We start from the raw sequence: 18,110 nt of genomic DNA on the forward strand, positions 1-18,110 counted from the left end.
CACCAATGACCATTGGCACCATTGAGGGTCTTGACTCTCCATTACTACTTTACTTCCTCTTTGACCCTTTTGTATTCTTCAAGCATCTTACTTTTGTTGCTTGGAAATGCAATGTCTATTACTACTGCTTTTTTCCCCAATGTCTGGTTGGTTAACCTTCTTGGTTTTGCGGTCTGTTCAAAAATGCTGCAGCTAGGCTTCTGACAAGATGTTCAAAATGTTGTCACTTTACTCCACTTCTTATGCAGCTTCATTGGCTTCTGGTTTATTAAAAGGTGCATTTCAAAATCTTAATTTTGACCTGGAGAGCTCTGCGTGGACAGACACCTGTGTACATTGCTAAGCTATAACTAAGGGAGACAGAGCTTTTTCATCTCTTGCTTCAAGACTCTAGAGCTCTCTTCCTCTGACTCTGAGATCAGCAGACTCAGTGGTTTCTTTTAAAGTCCAGATAAAAACCTGTCCTTTTTAAATCTGCTTTGTTTGTGTTTTGTCTTTGTCTCTATCTTGTGTTGTAAACCACTTTGTGATTTTTATCTTGAGAGGTGCTATATAAATAAAGTTTAACCTATTTACTTTTTTGGTCTTCGTCTGGAGGATCTTCGAGGATCTTCTCAACCACTGTTGGTGGTGTCCCCCACTTTGACAAGAGGACTTCCAGTCTATATTTGGTACATATATTCTTGTAGACTATTTCAGCCACTCCATTATGACATCCAATATATGGTTTCCATTATATGTTTGATTGTTTCAGGAACATCTTTGCACAGCCTGCATCGTGCCTGATGTGGTAGACTATGGCCTCTGTTGCACTTGTGCTAAGAACAGGTCCCTATGGTGCCATGATCAGTTCCTCTGTACTGTCCTTTAGTCCAGCCCTCTGTTGTCACTGGACAGGCCAAGACATTTAAGTTTTTCAATAGAAGCCATCATCCTAATATACCTCAGGATATTTGTTGTTTTATTTTGGGTGGTGGCTCTGACACCCCCTTGTGTTTGGCCTCCTTCCTTCCACTCGGCATAAAATATCTGGGTGCTGGGCTTAAGATTGAATCCTCCTCGCATTGTGAGTACCTCCCTTGTCTTGATATCAGTTTTTTTCTGTCTTCTCCTTTGGCTGGATTACTGTCCCAGTCGGGTTTCTGATGTGTGTTAATGTCTTGAATGTTACTCTTACCGCTCAGCTGCCTTTTTAGGACCTGCCTTACTCACTGTACTTGAGTGTGGCTAATTTGAATTTAGGTTTTCCAAACTGTATTGAATGTCTGTGATGTCGTCTTCTGGTAGTTTCACCTCTTCGGTTATACTCGTATTACCTCTCATGGACCCCATTCACCCACACTAATCACATCTGAAAGCAGCCCCAATGTCCTGGTGGATCAGTGAGTCGGTTTTTGACAGCTTGATGGAAACCAATAGAATAGATGACCGATTGTGACTCCATTTGTAACATGTCTGGAGCCATTCCTTGTGAAGATCTTGCTTTGTGTCCACTGTGCAGAGCAGTAGTGGGCACAAAGCATCACCTTGGTCTGTTCCACACTTGATGGTGATTTTTGCACTCCAGAATCCATTTATGTTTGTGTGTTGTATACGTATCGTCGTCTATATTCATGGTATAAAACTGTTGTTAGTTCTTAGTGAAGACGATTGGCCATATGTTTGTTGCAGAGTTAAAATAGCAGGAAACTGATGCACACAATAACATGATGGACTAATTTAGATATAAAATTACAGCTGGATCCATCCGGACTCATTTCCCTGGGTTTACTTGGTGTTACTGTTCCTTGAACAATGGATATATTGAGTCAGCACTGTCAGTCTAACATTGTCCTCCTGCTGTTGCTGAAAATGACTTCCAAACAGCTTGATCAAATTAACTGCCTTTACTGTTGGACAGATGAGGATGTATAGACCATTAGCTATTGAAAGAAAAGGCTGACAATCGGTGCATTTCTTTAGAATATTTAGAATGCTTGAAGGGAGAGTGAAGGCTAGACAAAGAAAGCGGACCACAGACAAGGGAGAAAAAGGACACACTTTGCAAAATGAGCCCGCTTTGTTTCCTCTCTCTGGCACGAGTCAGATGTTCTGCCATTCTCCATCTGGTGAAGCAAGGCTCCCTTTTCTCGTTCGACACAAAACCTATCATTTGTACATTTGTGGATAGACGGGAGACCATAGACAGAAATAGAAATTCTGAGGGACACAGAAAAAGATGGGGTTTGTGGTGGCAGCATGCGATGTATACAGCATGAAAGCATGCTTTCACCACTAATAAAATGTTTATGAATAGTGTATGGTTACTTTTCATGACAACAGTCAAAGTCAAGAAAAAAGGAAGACAAAACGGGAAATGCTGGGCTTGTGCAGCCAGACATAACCTCCACTTGCAGAATGCTATTATGAGCAAAAATAATACATCATAGACTAAAGAGGCTGTGGTTGAGCTGTAGCACAGTTGATGCATGGTTGCCCATAGAGCTGTTGGTTGCATTAAACGGAGAGCTGTGGTAGAGATGTGGACCTCATCTTAATTGGATCTGTCCAAACTCACCAGCGGTTAATTTACTGCCTCTATTAGGAAAACTTTAGCTTTGTGATAAATAGCTCAATCCACTATTAAGGTGTTTTCACTGGGGTTATCTTGGTCATTGAAAATCTCTGTAATACTCTTGTTAATTCATTACCGGTATTACACAAATTCCAGACATAGCTTAGAAATAAAGATAAGATTCATATTTGCAAAAAAAAAAAAAAGGCTTATAGATTGCTTTTAAAATAAAGGTCTCATAATTTTCCAGATGAAATGACACCAGGAAAAGGATCCTGCAAAGGATTCCTGAATAATTAATGTAATGATGATTATGATGTTTTTGGATGGGCAAAAACAATGGATACTCTTCAAAATAAGAGTTTTGCTTTTGTACCAGGGAAATTACAATGCAATTAAATAACTCAAATCCATTAGGACTAAGATTTATATAGGTTATAATTATATACGAGTAGGTTTCAATGCAATGAGCCAAACAAGCCAAAAAAGAATCATTTCCAGAATAAAACTAAAAGTACTTTTCAAAGTAGGATCCAATTTCCCAGTGAAACTCAAAGAAACTCAACAAGGTCTGCATAAACTAGTGAAGAAGAAGAAGAAAAAAAATTAAACTAACATATAATATTCCAACTAAATGCATCATTATAGGTCAGATTGCTGGAGAAGCTGCTTTCACATCACTGCTGAACAAACACCAGTGATGAAAAGGGGATTATAGTTACCCTTTAAAATAAAGTTTACAGACTCCTCATAAAAAGGCTATTTCAAACAATACATTGTTTCTAAATTGGTTTATTAATTTAATGGTGGGGAAATGATTAAAACATATTAGATTATCAGAATAAACCACCTAAATGTTAGAATTAAAATTTTTGCACTTGATAAGATTTTTATTTTTTTAATTGGTTGAAAATGCCTAACAGGCTCTAAAATCTATCTGCATTGGGTCACTGTACGGCCATAATGCATTACTAAAAAAAGTCAAGTCAAGAAGCTCAATTCCTGCGATTGAAGTTTCACATAAGCAATATTTTTTTATGTGAGTTAAAGATATAGTCGGCAATTTTTCCCCAAGACACTTTTTGAATAACTGCGTATGCACAATAGACTGTCTTACCTTGCTCTTCCGCTCCTCAGGGGGATTGCGTGAAGAAAATCTCCCTAATACACTCTGGCCTTATTTCTTTAAACTGAGGCCTTCCTCTTCTTCTCATAAACTTGTACGTGGTTTGCTTCTTGCAACTCTCGGCTACATTCAATGTATATAGTGAGAGCAGCGAAGCTACGATGAATTGCTAACCGCTAGGCTAACCAGATACATATACACTAGAAGTGTGCATACACAGCCAGCAAGCTGAAACTACCAAAAGAACGAGCATGCACGCTGGCGTTACGTGAGCGCGTTAGAATGAATGTATTGGCTACTTTCAGGATGGAAGGATGATTTTACCCAGGGTAACAAAAAGTGTTTCTGAACAGGATTACCAACTGTAGCTTTAAAGGCCATATCCCGTCACAAACCAAGTAGGACTGCCTTTTTTTTGTCTCTTTTCTTCAAAGTTCAGGGTAATCTAAGTTATTTTGGGATTTGGTTACTTCAAAGTAGGAATATGTTTCAAAAAGGAACAATTACTGAGTGTAATTTCTGTTCTTTTAGAACACTATCTTCTGCTACTCTTTATAACAGTCTCTCTAATGAAACTGTCCAGTGAGACTAAGCCTCCTGGAAAGGAGAGAGAGAAAAGAGAATCAAAGGTATGCAAAACATTCACCTGTAGCATCTTTTCCCTGCTAAATGTCTCGGTTCGGCAGGATACATCAATACTTGCTCTGTTGGACCCACAGAAATCTTTTTATGCCACATGGCTACATTGGTACACACAAGAACAAGGGTTTTACTGGAATGTTTGATCAGAACTGGACTGTTTTCGTTTTTTTTGTGGTTAAGTTGCGTTTGTAAGACCCTGTTCTTAGTCCTGACATGTTTGCAAATGTTGGAGTTCCCTTTTATATGACAGGTTTTCTCCTCTAGGATGTGTTGAATTTCTACACTCCATAAAGGTGGCCTTATTTACTTTGATTATTTTGTGTCTCAGAGTCTATGTTTTAATTTCACAATAAAGCATATTTTCAAACACAAGGCATCTAGTTTGTATTTCTTTCAATTCAAACTTTGAAGTTTCCTTTTAATAGGAGACCCCTTACTGTTTCATACAACAGAAATTTTAATGACATGATTGATACCTTTCCGAAGTGGAGCAGAAGTGCAAGTACCTAAAAATTAGCATTCTCACCAAAGTAGTAGTGCTCAGCGACAGGGTGAGAAGGTCTTTCATCTTGGGAGAGCTCAGGTTAGTGATGCTAGTCCTTCTCACTGGAAGGAGTCTGTTTAAGGTGATTAGGGCATCTGATGCATCTGGCATACTAAATTTGGAGGATTTTTTTAGCATGCAACACTGGGAGACTGAGAATTTACTAAATATTCCATGTGGCCAATGAAAGAGTGGTAATCTCCCAACGATCCCTAGAAAGAGGAATTTCTGGACATTTTACATCAGACGAAATGGATAACGGACAGACGGATAAATACATTTATCTCAGTAAATGCTTCTATACTGGGTGCTGCTCATTTCATCCCTTAGTTATTTCTTACTTTTGGACTTTCTGTGTTTCCATATCCAACCTTTTTGTATAGAATTCAGCAAACTGAGGCCATTTCTTAATCAACATGTCTCAATTTATACCTGCTGTGACATGTTTTACCCACTCTGACAAGCAATACCTTCCTACAATAGACCTATAGTTTACCATATGTGGTCATGTGACTAAAAACCTACCACTAGACACACTAGAAAATTACTCATGTTTCATAAAAGTAGACTGACCAAAATGGGGATTAGTTGAAATAATAGGATATACAAGTAAAATAAGTTATGCAAAAGATTTTAGTTGACATTTTGGATAATTAATTTCCATATTGTCTTAAAATATGTATGTGCCAGGTTAAATATGGAATACTCTCAAATCTATAATTAAATTGTAGCACAATTTGTTTGTTATTTTTCCTGAAAAAGGTCCCAACTACATATTTGATGCATTGATTTGAGTTGGGGTTGAAGCCGTAATCCCCATAGTTCACCAGCAGAGGACCCAAGCTGAGTGTGGGATCTGACAGCCCACCTCCTCCAAGCAACAGACCTTCCTGCACACAACCTCGCTCCTTAATAGGTGCATGGTGCACGTTTTAAAGTTAAATGTTAATTTTCTTTACAATGGCACGACGTGTAAAACATGTTTTCTTCTATTTACTGCAGTTGCCTCTATAGGCTCCATTAGTCAGTTCATGAGAGAGGGATTCAGGCCAAATTCTCTGGGCATACGCATGGGTGTGACACGCTGCATGCTCTCATTCACCCTGCTACTTTGTTGAGCGTGACACATTAGCGCAAAAATACACGGGCTAACTTCAATATTTATAACTTTTTTGCCTTAGAAGACATGACGCGTCTAAACAAATGACCTGTGCAGTCACAGAGGCAAACGCTTTTCCTCTTCTCCCATGCATGAGCACAACAACTTGTCGCCAGAGGGGGCAAATTTGTGCAAAAACTCTGGAACTTGTGGTATGCTTCTTTAAGCAAATGATCAGGCTTCTTGAAAAGTCCTACCCTCCGAATCAGGACCTTTTTATCCATGAAAGTAAAAGAAATTAAAATATCCCATGTGGAAACGCTCAATGGGCTTTTGAAAACCCCAGGCTTTTAAAAAGCCTAGGGCTTTTGAGGTCTAATGGAAATGGGCCTAATGGCATAAAAAGACACATTTGAATTCACTATTAACAAAAGTTCATAAAACCATGTCAGTGTATGGTTGTTATCCCAGATTATAAAAGTTAGATTTGCCTTAAAGTCACATTTAAACTAAATACAACATGCTGAGGTATGTTATCTTTACCCAATACCTCTTGGTGAGACAACACGCCTGTGCATGACACACTTGGCCTTACTTTAATACTTACTTTCAGACATAAAAGTTATCAGATTTACCACATAAGGAATTTCTGAAGCTTTGAGTGATGTGAGCCCAACATACCCATGCTACTAATCTGGACTTTTTCAGGAAATAGTAAAGAAGATACTAGTAGGTACTAGTAGGTAGCAGTAAGGATGAGTTTAGAAATCTAGTGATTTTCTACCCTTAATTTAACACAAAAATAGTTTTAAAATGTTTTTGGGCAAGAAAGTACATCATCAAATTTTATCTGTGCAGTCAATTCATCAAGGTTATGAGCCAATACTGAATCTGTTTTCATACTTGTCGGGTATTTCAGAGAGCCACTGACATGCTGGTCTCTCTGGTGAGGCTGCAGGGTGAAACCCTGTTGGTGCAGCGTTTACTCATCCAGGCCAACTGTAATTTCCCGCAGACTGGATCTGTTTGTTGTGGCTGAAAAGTGAATGTGAAGTGTTTACTGAGTTTGAAAGGGAATATCTGCAATTACCAGATATCAAAATGGGCAGTCTTTGCCCAGTGTTTTCGGCGTTTTAAGTTAATTATAAACCTTTTTTTTTCCACAGTTCCGTAAGACTGATAAATTAGCCCTTTTATTTTCCTTGTACAAAGAAAACACAGTTCCCTAACAATGACGTTTTATGTAAACCTAAGTTGGTGAACTGTGAACTCTTTTTACCATTTACAAACCATGGAACACGCCTGAGGGGAAAAAAGAAAAGATAAGACACTTCCGCTTTCAAGACGCAGGCAGGCGCACTATATTTAATAACCTAAATCAGATCCACGGATTCAGCAAAGCTTTCTCTCATTTTATACACACAAAGTTAGCTGATCGAACCTGTGTGTGTGTGTGTGTGTTACGGCCCCTGGCCTCTTGAGGCTGTGGAGTCTCTCTGTTCGTGTATGAACAAGGCAAGCTTTCTGCTTTTCTTCTGCAACAGTAGAAACAGCGGCGCAAGAGCTGGATCAGTGCATATGTATATCATATAATCTATAAAGATAATTTTGCTGTGATCAAAATTTGCAGAAATGCACTTGAAAATAACCCTCGTCATTCTCACCATGTCAGAGAAAAAAACAAAACATACTCATAAAGCTCTAAATTTTAACTCTGTGAGGCAAATTTTGGTGCACACAGCTCACAGTCTCTTCTTTCTCCTATCTCCGCTTCTTATTCCTCGTGTTTCTGTTTTGTTTACACTGGTCAAGTTAGAGTAAATTGTTGGGATGATTTTATACAGAAATTCAATTGAACTCTATCTTGTCTGGTGTCTGACTCTTCCTGTTTGGCTCGTGAAATTCGGGGGCTGGATCCGGAGGCCTCTCCAGCGTCCGGCCAAACTTCCATCTTGTGGAATCATTGCTTTGAGCAGTGTGGCCTCAATAGCCGCACCCACACTGCACCGTGGCTGATGTGAATGTACACACTGACTTTAATGATTTGGGTTCCTTGCAGAGCACCTGCACCTTTTCCATACTGTATTCAGTGTGAGCCTAGTGTTAAAAGTCCCAGGTTATGGTTTACTCTGGTAAACCAAAGCCTGAGGCTTTAAATCCTGGGGTCGACAATGGAAAAGGGACCATTGATATGTTCTTGTCATTCACGGATGTTATGCTCTTGAGAGTTGTTCAGTAAATAGTTAAGAGGAGCAGGTACACCATGGCAATAAATGTTCTGCATTTATATGTTGTGCTTAAAGCTGTGACAGAGTAAAAAAATAATCTAAACTGAAGCGATGGGATAAACAGAGACATTTTATATTCTTCGTACAAGAATGGTCCAAGAACATAAAATTGGAATTTGGAGAAATATTAACATAGATTAAGTATTGTGAAACTGACATGAGGTTTGTTTCTGTTAATACTGTACATAATAGATTTGAGAACAATCTGACAACCTTACAGAAGGCAAGCAGGCAGAGTGTAGCTGTCAGTGAGCTGTGTCCTGTACTGTGTGACAACTATATATAAAAAAAAAAAACAGGATGTGCTCTAAATTTTAGGCAGCAAGAGTGTGTCTTTTCTAAGAAACCAATTTGACACTTGACCCAACAGGTTTGACTTCTGTCAGCAGTAACAAAACCGTGCAAGTGATGTGCTTCTCTCCCTTCGTTGAAGCCAGTTACAGCACTTTTATAAGCTTAAACAAGGTTCCGCTGTACTTCTAGATGAATATGTGACAATGCGTCTTGGCAGGTTTGGTAAAGCTCATTTAAATTGGTTGCTTTGATGGCAATGGGCTCAGCTTCAAACAGTGTTCATACTTTTTCAGCAGGGTTGGACGTGTCCAGAGGCTAAATGTTGATTCATCATTCTTTTAACCAGTTCTGATAAGTGTTTGGGATTATTGTTCTTGTGGATCACCCGGTCGTTTTCAAGTTTCGGCTATTTAGCTATTGATTTCAAGACATTGGAGGGGGTCTTCATTCTTCCTTTTTTACTTTGTGCAATTCACCCGTACCTCTGGTAGACAAGAAGCCACACAATATGATGCTGTCATCACTGCACTTGACAGAACAATGTTCTTAGATTTGAAAGCCTCACCTTGACCTCTCAAAGGTTTTTGTCATTGCAGCAAAACAGATTAATATTTGTCTCATCTGAACATAAGGTTTTTATCTGCAAGGGTTTGGCTTGTCCTTCTACACAGCTGCTGATTTCAGTCAAGCTTAAGAGGAGACATGTCATACTCTATGTATTTGAACAACTAAAAGGGTAGGTATGATTTTCCCCAGAAAAGTTCACTATTGACTCAAAATTAAATATTTCCATTCAAAATAAAATATTTCTAAAATAATATTTTCAACTTGCTCACCTCAGGAGACTTTATGCCTCTAAAAAATGCCTGTGAAGTTGCAAGGGAAGATGCTAGCCTTTTTTCCCTCTTCTTCCATGCATATGCGCAACATGTACATGGTGTCGTTTCAACTTGCCGCCAGAGGGGGCAGACGTCAGCAAAAATCCTGGAACTTGCGCAATGCACCTTTAATATAAGACGGGCTTTATAAGTAAAATTGAGAATCTGAGAAATAATTTGAGAAATTACGATCAGTTATGACAGCGGCAGACTGTGTTTTTAATATATAATTAATTCCAAAATTGTTTGAGATATGATATTTTAAACATTTCTGAGATTCATACTTTTAGATTAATTCATCTTTGGTTACAAACTGGTACATATAATCAGGTGTAGGTACATGATGAACAAACCGTGTTGCTTGGAGTTCTGTTCAAAACGAGTTAGTTAGTTCAGTCCACCTGCGAGCATTCAGCTTGCCAATTCCAAGCTGGAATTGGTCCTGTTCAGAGAACAGGGAAACAGGCTACACATAGTTGAGTCTAAACCACTAATTGCAAATTTCCTGCAAGAATATCCAGTTACACTGCACATAAACAAGTGACACCCTACTAGCTGCCATGCTATTTTCTATTTTCTGCCATCAACTGCATGAAGCTGCAAGTTGTTTTTCATTCATAGGGTTGCATGGAAATAGGATGGAAAAATATTCTGCCTTGCTTTTGCACATACAGGTGTAGCTACATGTGTGCATCCCATATTCCAATGAGTAGACTAGGTTGTGTTTGTAGCACAAACACACTCGTCTACACTCACATCGCTACAGAGGGAGACTGTCATCTGTTGCTCAAGTGCTCCAAGCTGCTTTAATTTCACAAGACAGCTAATTGCAATTAGGATGCATAGGGCGTTGAGTTGGGAAGAAAAGGGAAGCAATCAGCGGTGATTGTGAAAGCTTGAGCTTGATCAGAGCAAATCATCTTGCATGGCTTCCCTCTGCTCGCCAGCATCTGAGTCAGGAGTGAAAGCGGAACAGAGTCTGTTTTTATTGTGATTATGTCCATGAAAGCAGCACTGATTCCAGCTCTCTGACAGATTCGAGAGGATTAGGGCACGTTTGACACTGTGGGGCCGACCCATTCATGTCCCTGCCTGAAAAAATGCTCAAAGACATTTTATAGGTCAAAGATGAATCTGTCCGACGTGGCTTCTGGACAGAAATTAATGGCTTCCTTGCAAGCTGCTTTGGTGGAGCATGTTTGTTTCTGGCACAGCTTTTTTTTTTTTTTTTTTTATAGTTGAACCTTTCCTGTTGTTTAATAAAAGCTGATTCGTGTTTGTACATGGATTTTAAATATTTTATAGATTGTATAGTGTGTTTTATATTTTAAACTATTTTATTGCCAAGAGAAATTCACCTGTTTTGAATCAAGTATTGAGGGTTTAAAGGAGACCAAGGTTACTATCAGCAGTACTTTTCAAATAGTCAAGAAGTATTAACGAGCTAATATCCTCCAAACAGAACTGAGGCCTTTGCTTGTCGTGGCTTAGAAGAGTCTTCACTGAAGAAATCAGTTGAGTGTCTTTCTGCAGGTATGCAAGTTTGGGTTCATGATCCGTTTTTATTTTGTCCTGCTTTGTTTACAGCACATCTGTGGATGAAACAGATCTGCTACCGGAGGCTCTCTGGGTGTCAACGATCCCCTCAGTTTGGAGACAGGCAAAAACCACTTCCAGCTCTTGCTTTTTGTCTGACAGCAAAAGAAATGCAGCACGTTACCTTTGATTAACCGACACTGCCACCTAGTGTGAAAACAAAGAATAATTTCATGAGCAAAGCTTTCTTTAAATAATTTATTTTCATCTTTAGATTGAGTTAAAAGTGCATACATGCATGGAAAACACATTTCATTCAACAGCATTTAAATTCATTCTTAAGCATTTATTCCTAAATGCTTCTTCCAACTAAAGTGTCTAAAAACCAGTTCATGTTTAAAGTTTATGTAAAACCAAAGTTAATTTTCTGCTTGGACTTTCAACGAAGCAGAGGAAAAGTGTGCCATACATGCATGCAGTAGACCCTGGGCATAAACAAAGCTGCCTCGCTAATGCCAAGCATGCTCAATGAGTTGCAGTTTTCAGCTTCTACGTCACTGGCCCGCCAGCACCAACACCATGGAGTTACTTTTTTTTTAAAAGGAGGTCTTCACGTTGAAGCACCTCAAATAGTAAAATGGATGTTTATCTTACACATCTAAAAACACTGGAAACAAGTGGAAAGTGGAGTGGTTTAAAAGAAAAAGCCCAGAGACGATTTGTGTCTTAATCAAACAAGTCCGGGAAGTTCTCTTCACAGTACTGTTGAAAGCTGAACTCCTCGACCATAAAAGGAACATCCTTCCACTTCTTAACCGTGGTCCTTCCAGCAGGCGTCTGCAGTGCAAAGTTCTTGATGGCTACATTTGGCAGTAGGGCCACCTCCTTGTATTTCATTTCGAATCCCCAATCCTGTCAGTGGAGACAGGAGTAAGTATCCAAAATGAACTCAACTCTGGTGGTTTATTTGCATCATTCAGCAGAGCGCTGACTGTACCTTGTTGCAGTTGCCATTGTTACAGCTTACAGTGCATCCGGGCTCCCAGTCCTCGAAACGCTTCTCTAGCACCACCTTTCCACCCAGTTTGTAGTATTTTCTGAGAAAACATACAAGGAACCCTTTAAGAAGTGAAATGATGGTTAAATTGGGTTCCCTTCGTACAACATCACTCACCTAAAGGCTGGATTTATGTTAACATAGTGAGAGTTTTCAAGAAGTTTGAAGTCATTCCCAGACGCCACAGGTGCAAAACAGTTTCGGCACAAGATCTCGACGCTAGAGGCAGCGTATTGGTTTTTCTTTTCTGTTAGGCGAGCTTCTAAAACTTTGCTCTTAATGATGGCATGTGTTTGAATCTCGGTTATCTAAAAATCAAGAAGTAAAAATTCAGAAATGGTAAACAGAAAAAAAAAAGTAATGTGACAAAAAAAAGAGGTGTTGTTACATCCTCACCTTTCTGCGAAACTGGTCTTCACTCATGCCTTGGACCCTGGCAATGGCTTTTCCCGTCAGCTCTTCCAGGTACTCGTTGATGCGCTCTCGGCGGACCTCTCGTCCGCCTGCTTGGGCGACTACCGAATACTGGCTGTCCCTCGCTCGAGCCCGTCCGCTGGCCTGCTGCTGTGCAATCTCATTTGTGAGGAGTCCGTAGCGTACCACCAGGTTGCACTCAGGGATGTCAAGGCCTTCCTCAGCCACGCTGGTGGAGATCAGGAGGTTCAGCTTACCGTTTCGGAAGTTGCGGATTGTTCCTGCCTGCTCGTTCTACAAGACATAAAATATTACAACCCTCATTGCAGAGTTTTACAGACAGGGAATAGCTTTACGGTCTTTAATTAAAACCTTCTGGACAAACCTGTGTCATGTAAGTGATGCCATTACCAGCCCCTGTGAGGATGGCCGCTTTTATCCCAGCTTTCTGCAAGGGTCTGTTCTTTTGGACCCAGTCTAGAAGGCAGTGGGTACTCTTGCGAGTTCTGGAAAAGAGTATTCCCCTAGACTGGACGTCTGGTCCAAACTGGCCTAGCAGAGTGCTCTCAAGTCTCGCCATTTTCGGGTTCTCGAACTGAGGATCTGTAGCAATATTCCTCAGCTCCATCTGATTTTCTGTGTACCAAAAAAACACACACACACGGATAAATATGATGGAATAACGAACACAGAAGTTCAAGTGAGACGGAGAAACAAAACAAAGTCCAGGATGGCCCACCTTGAAAAAGCCCCACCAGGAAGTAGTCTGTTCCATCAATGGCCGTGGCGTTCTTTGCGTTGTAGAATTCCTCCAGGGAGCGATACGCATCCATCATCCGCAGGGTGTCGTTGATGAGCAGGGCGTCGTTGTACTGTCTGAGATGGAGTGCGCATTGTGCCAAGAGTCTGTTGTCCTCTCTAACTCCTGGTCCAACACACATACATATAATAGGAGAGTCAAGATAAGAGGTGTACTCATCAAGGATCAGAGTGACTCCTTTTGCTGAGTCTTTAAAACAACACAACGATTAAATCCAAGCCAATGATTCTACCTCGCTGCTCCAGAATCACCACATCAGCCTCGTATTCTTGGGTGCCACATTCTCTGAGCCTCACGTCAGAAGGAAGATTCATGTAACCATGGATCAGCTCCATCATCCATTTTATATGATCTCCAAATGGGTCCTTAAAAAAAAATTTAAATAAATAAAAAGGGTAACTTAGGACAACAGGAGCATGACTTGTACCCTGGACAAGAACCTGTAAGAATCTGTAAATTGTGTGTGTACTTGTGCTTGCAGCTTAGTGAGAACATGCTTTGCCCATTTTACTAATAAAACTTTGTCCTCACTTTTTCCTCAGCTAGGGGTTAGGTTTAGGACTTAACTGTCAGTCACTACGTTTAAACGGACAAACGTAATCGGAATAAAGGGCCAATCTCAATAAAAATACATCATATGAACAAGCCAATTGGAATGTTGTGATCGGATTTAAATTGTATATGAGGGGGACGGTACATGCCAAATTGATAATTTATAACCTACACGCATGAAGATTTATGATCAACAAGCATGTAAACGCTTGTCAGGACCAGGTTATTCTGAATGTGGCAAACTAACCAGAGTGCGCATGTCAGACTGCTCCTATTCTGAATAAACCAGTTGCATATAAATGCAGATTGTGATCGGATTCATTGATCATGTGCCAATGTAAATGATACAATCCGATTATTTGTTGTTTTTTAGTCTGAATACATGTCAATCCGATCGTGAAATATTGTGCATGTAAACATAGCTAATTAGGTTTAGGCATATACTGGTAAAGGCTAGATTTAGGGTCAGAGTTAGGCCATAGAAAAGGTTGAAAATGAACGGATGTCAATGGAAGTCAAGGCAAGGTACTCAGTATTTAAAACAAGGATGTGCGTGTTTTGTTTTTTACAAATAGAACGAAGGTTTGCTCTCACTTGGTGCAGAAAAAAATTGCTCTCTGTCACTTGCAACTCCTTTGGTTTGCGAGTGACAGAGAGCAATTTTTTTCTGCACCAAGTGACATGGCACCCTGGGTGGTGTGCCATATCGTCCATGTCAAAAGCTCTTCAGTAGGAGTTCCAGTATCTGTTACCTAAGTTCCTGAATTAGTGAAATACTTAAGACTGCGTGCCTGATGTTCTAAAAACCAAGAAACACACTTACTGTCTTCCTTTTTTCCACAATGTCAAAGGTCTTTTTGGGCCGGGGTACCTTCTCCTCCAGCTCAGGTGTGTAGTTTTTAGCTGAGACGATAACTGAGTCTAGGTTAGCACAGATCTGGAAAAACAAAAAAAAAAAAAAAAAAAAAAACAGAGAGACAGAGAACAAAGACCGTTTCTGTAGGAACTGTTACTGATGTCAAATGATGTGAAATCCCGAATTCATAGTTAAACTGACCTCCAGCACGTGCATCACAGCATCGTCCAAGATCTTTGCCCCTCCTGTGCCTGGTGACGCAGTCAGACCCAGGATCTGTGGGATGGGTTGTTGTCCTTTCAGCTTTTGCGCTATGTAGCATCTCATTATTTTGTTGTAGACGGACTCCTTGTGGGTGTGGTGGCACTCGTCGATTATCAGGAGCGTGATATCTGAGTGCAACCAAAACGGAGCGTGTGGTTAGCGCGTGCCTCGGCTCAGCAATGGTTTTCACGAGAGACGTTCCCGGATCAGGTTCACAGACCTGAGAGCTCGATGTGTCTTGCTTCCTCCTTGTTAATCAGAGCGTTATAGAGGATCTGGGCTGTGCAGATGATCAGGTCCATGGTCTGCACCGCTTTCCCAAAGAAATCCTTCTCCTCGCTCTCACCGCTGACCTTCATGAGTTTGTAACGATCACCCAGATGAGGTTCAAACTCTTTGGTGTAATGTTGGTCCACAAGGTGAACCTGTGATCGGGAAAACATGGAGTAATAAGAAACCCAAAAACATCTGGTGGTATATTATGCTTTTTTCCCCCATCTTTTCCTTGTTTGAGTACCTTGTTGACCAGCACCATCACTTTAGCATTCTCTGTGGTCTCCAGATGCCTTTTGGCCACATAGACAGCAGCTCGGGTCTTTCCACCACCCGTTGGCAGCCAAATAATGACGTTTTCTCTCTTCAGAGCCCTTTCGACCACTTCCCTCTGGTAGGCGCGCAGTCCAAAATCGGCCATCCTGTGCTTAGTCTCAGACACCGCTAAAATAAAAGCATTCTGATAGGGGAAGAATCAGGAACATATTCATTCACAATAATCTCTGGTTGACGGCTAGTGAGGCTAGTTTAGGCTTACCAGTCAGCTGTAAGAGAGATCGGTTGTGTGTTTTCAGCTTCTCCTCCTCTTCTGTGTCTTCACAAGGCAGGTGTCGGGGTTTAAAGTTGTTCGGATCAGCTGTGTGACGGTATAACCTGGAAAACGAAAGCGAATGACAGCTGACCTCACAAATGCGGCCCCACCGGGGGAGATTCTGGAGGAGCGACACTTTACGGTCATTCCGCAACGACACGGTAAACCTCATTCTAACTCACCTAAGAGACGCTCTTTTACAACGTCCATTCGAAACAGAATACTGTCCACACCCATACTTGCGAATTGCATCTATATATATTTATTCTGTTGGGGGGTCTTACGCACAAACGTAGTAAATTCGCCACATCCTGGGCAGTTCAATGTGCCCTAAATGGCCCCTACTTGTTCGACACCAGGAAAACAAAACTTACAGCAAGTCTCGTTTCTTCTTACATTACTTCTTACATTATTTTACACACATAAGCTGCAACAACTAACACACAGCATGAAGATAGCTAATTTAAAAAGTGCTTTCATAGCAACCGGTTCCAAGTTTAATCCGAAAGTGTATAAACAACAATAACAAGATTATGAATAGCTGGGTGAACCAAAATATTAATTGATGAGTCCATGAACAAAACATACTGAGTAAAGAGAAAAACTAAAGTACTTTTTGATTTGAGTCGCACAATAGCTCAGGAACAATGAAAAAGAAAACGTGTGTTGCCGGTGTATTTTGTTGTTACTTATTAAAAAAAAAAACACACACACACACACACACAATATGACTCCAGGCAACCTATAAGGTTTGATCCATTTCATGTTTGGAACAGTTGTTACAGAGCTTCAAGTCTTCTGCATGCACCACCAAAAACAGAGCCACACACCAATAGAGTAGGCCTCCCACAAACTTTATATAATCCATCATGGGATGTTACAAATGTGTAAAACTGTGGCAATACCTAGAAAAGCCCCCAACAAACAGGTCTTGCATGCAGAACATTGTCAGCAGAGCACTTTGGTTTTCCCCCACGATGTTGGGAAAGCGAAACCTAAAGCCCTGAAGAAATGAACACACCTATTTAGCTGCTTGCTCTGTTTCTCAATTACTTCCGCTGTTAAACATTTGTTTAAACGCAAACACAATGTTGGATCATTCTCTAGTTTTGTACAAAGCATCCACAGACACATGTTTTTTTTTAAGGATATGAGCTTATCTGATGTACAGTAATGGCTAATATCACTGCCCTAGTTATAGCAAAACTATTTGCAATCTGGCTGGTATGAAATAGAGAAGCACCGATCTGATACTCAGATCGGATATCGGCTCCGATATTGACTAATTAGCTGGATCGGATATCGGTTGAATGATGCCAATCCATAATTCCGATTGGCATCATTTTTATTAATATCATACACAGCGATACAGTTACACAGCGCCGGGCTGAGACAAGTCTGCAATTTGGAAATATTTCAACCTTGATACGCCAACAAGTCCGACTGCAGCGTGAAAGTTGCGAAGGGTTGGGATGTTGGTCAATTCAAAACCACAAACTTAAAGAAGCACGTCCCTTGCTGAAGAACATGCGGACCTGTTTTTTTTTTTTTTTAAATGTTTATGTGAAACCTGATAACTTCACTCATATGGCAAGGTGTGCGGTTCATTCATTCAACAGTAGTGTCGGACCGCCATCAGGTATCGGCCGATACGCTCAGCCCAGGTATCGTATCGGATAGGAAAAAACTGAATCGGTGCTTCTCTAGTATGAAACAAGTGATTTTGAAACCCTAGATCTGATTACACTGAAGTTTATTAATTCGTTTTGCGCTTGACAAAATAACAAATAAAGTGATTTGAATCTTATCCTGTAAAAACTTAACCAAATATTATTTCCGGACTCTTTTTTTTTTTTTTTTTAAATCAATCTGTGCATTCAAATACACCGAACCAAAAATAATGCACTCTCCGCAGGGAAAGGACATCTGTTCACTCATCCGCTTCTCCAAGTTTGGGTTGCAGATCCAGGAAGGGAAGCCAAATATCCCTTCTCCAGCTTTTTGTGGAAGATCCTGCGGCATTCCCAAGACAAGAGAAATATCTAACATACAAAAGAATTCCCACTCCATGTACCCTTTCAGTTATTTATAGTAAACCTCTATTGAATTTGCACAATGGTGAAGTGAGAGTATAAGAAGTCAATCAGCTTTCATGATAATTAACAAACTACAGAGAGAATATAAATTCCTCGACTTTAAAAAACATGACTTTCCCTCTGATTCACCTCTTGGCTGAACAAGAAGCTACACACGTTGATACTTGAGATTTCTTCAGCACAACAACTGAGTGAGTCACAGTTGGAAATAATCTGAAAAAACAA

General features: G+C 40.3%; 1 protein-coding gene across 2 annotated transcripts; it reads right to left on the bottom strand.

The window, feature by feature from the left end:
• Positions 1-11,204: 11,204 nt before the first annotated feature.
• LOC105932738 (DEXH (Asp-Glu-X-His) box polypeptide 58) lies at positions 11,205-15,849 on the bottom strand. 2 transcript variants are annotated; one of them, XM_012871993.3, is made up of 12 exons: positions 15,736-15,849; positions 15,442-15,657; positions 15,145-15,349; positions 14,862-15,052; positions 14,628-14,741; positions 13,485-13,617; positions 13,172-13,357; positions 12,818-13,068; positions 12,415-12,726; positions 12,136-12,326; positions 11,959-12,058; positions 11,688-11,873 (listed from the first exon to the last, which is right to left on the bottom strand). In XM_012871993.3, the coding sequence occupies exons 2-12, from the start codon at positions 15,616-15,618 to the stop codon at positions 11,688-11,690; spliced, it is 2,046 nt and encodes a 681-aa protein (XP_012727447.2). In that variant the 5' UTR covers positions 15,619-15,657; positions 15,736-15,849. The 2 variants fall into 2 exon arrangements, with proteins under 2 accessions (XP_021176932.2, XP_012727447.2); XM_021321257.2 differs by lacking the exon at positions 15,736-15,849 and having other exon boundaries at positions 11,205-11,873; positions 15,442-15,618.
• Positions 15,850-18,110: the final 2,261 nt, after the last annotated feature.

The sequence above is a fragment of the Fundulus heteroclitus genome, chromosome 16, assembly GCF_011125445.2.
Source record: "Fundulus heteroclitus isolate FHET01 chromosome 16, MU-UCD_Fhet_4.1, whole genome shotgun sequence".
Lineage (NCBI taxonomy): Eukaryota > Metazoa > Chordata > Actinopteri > Cyprinodontiformes > Fundulidae > Fundulus > Fundulus heteroclitus.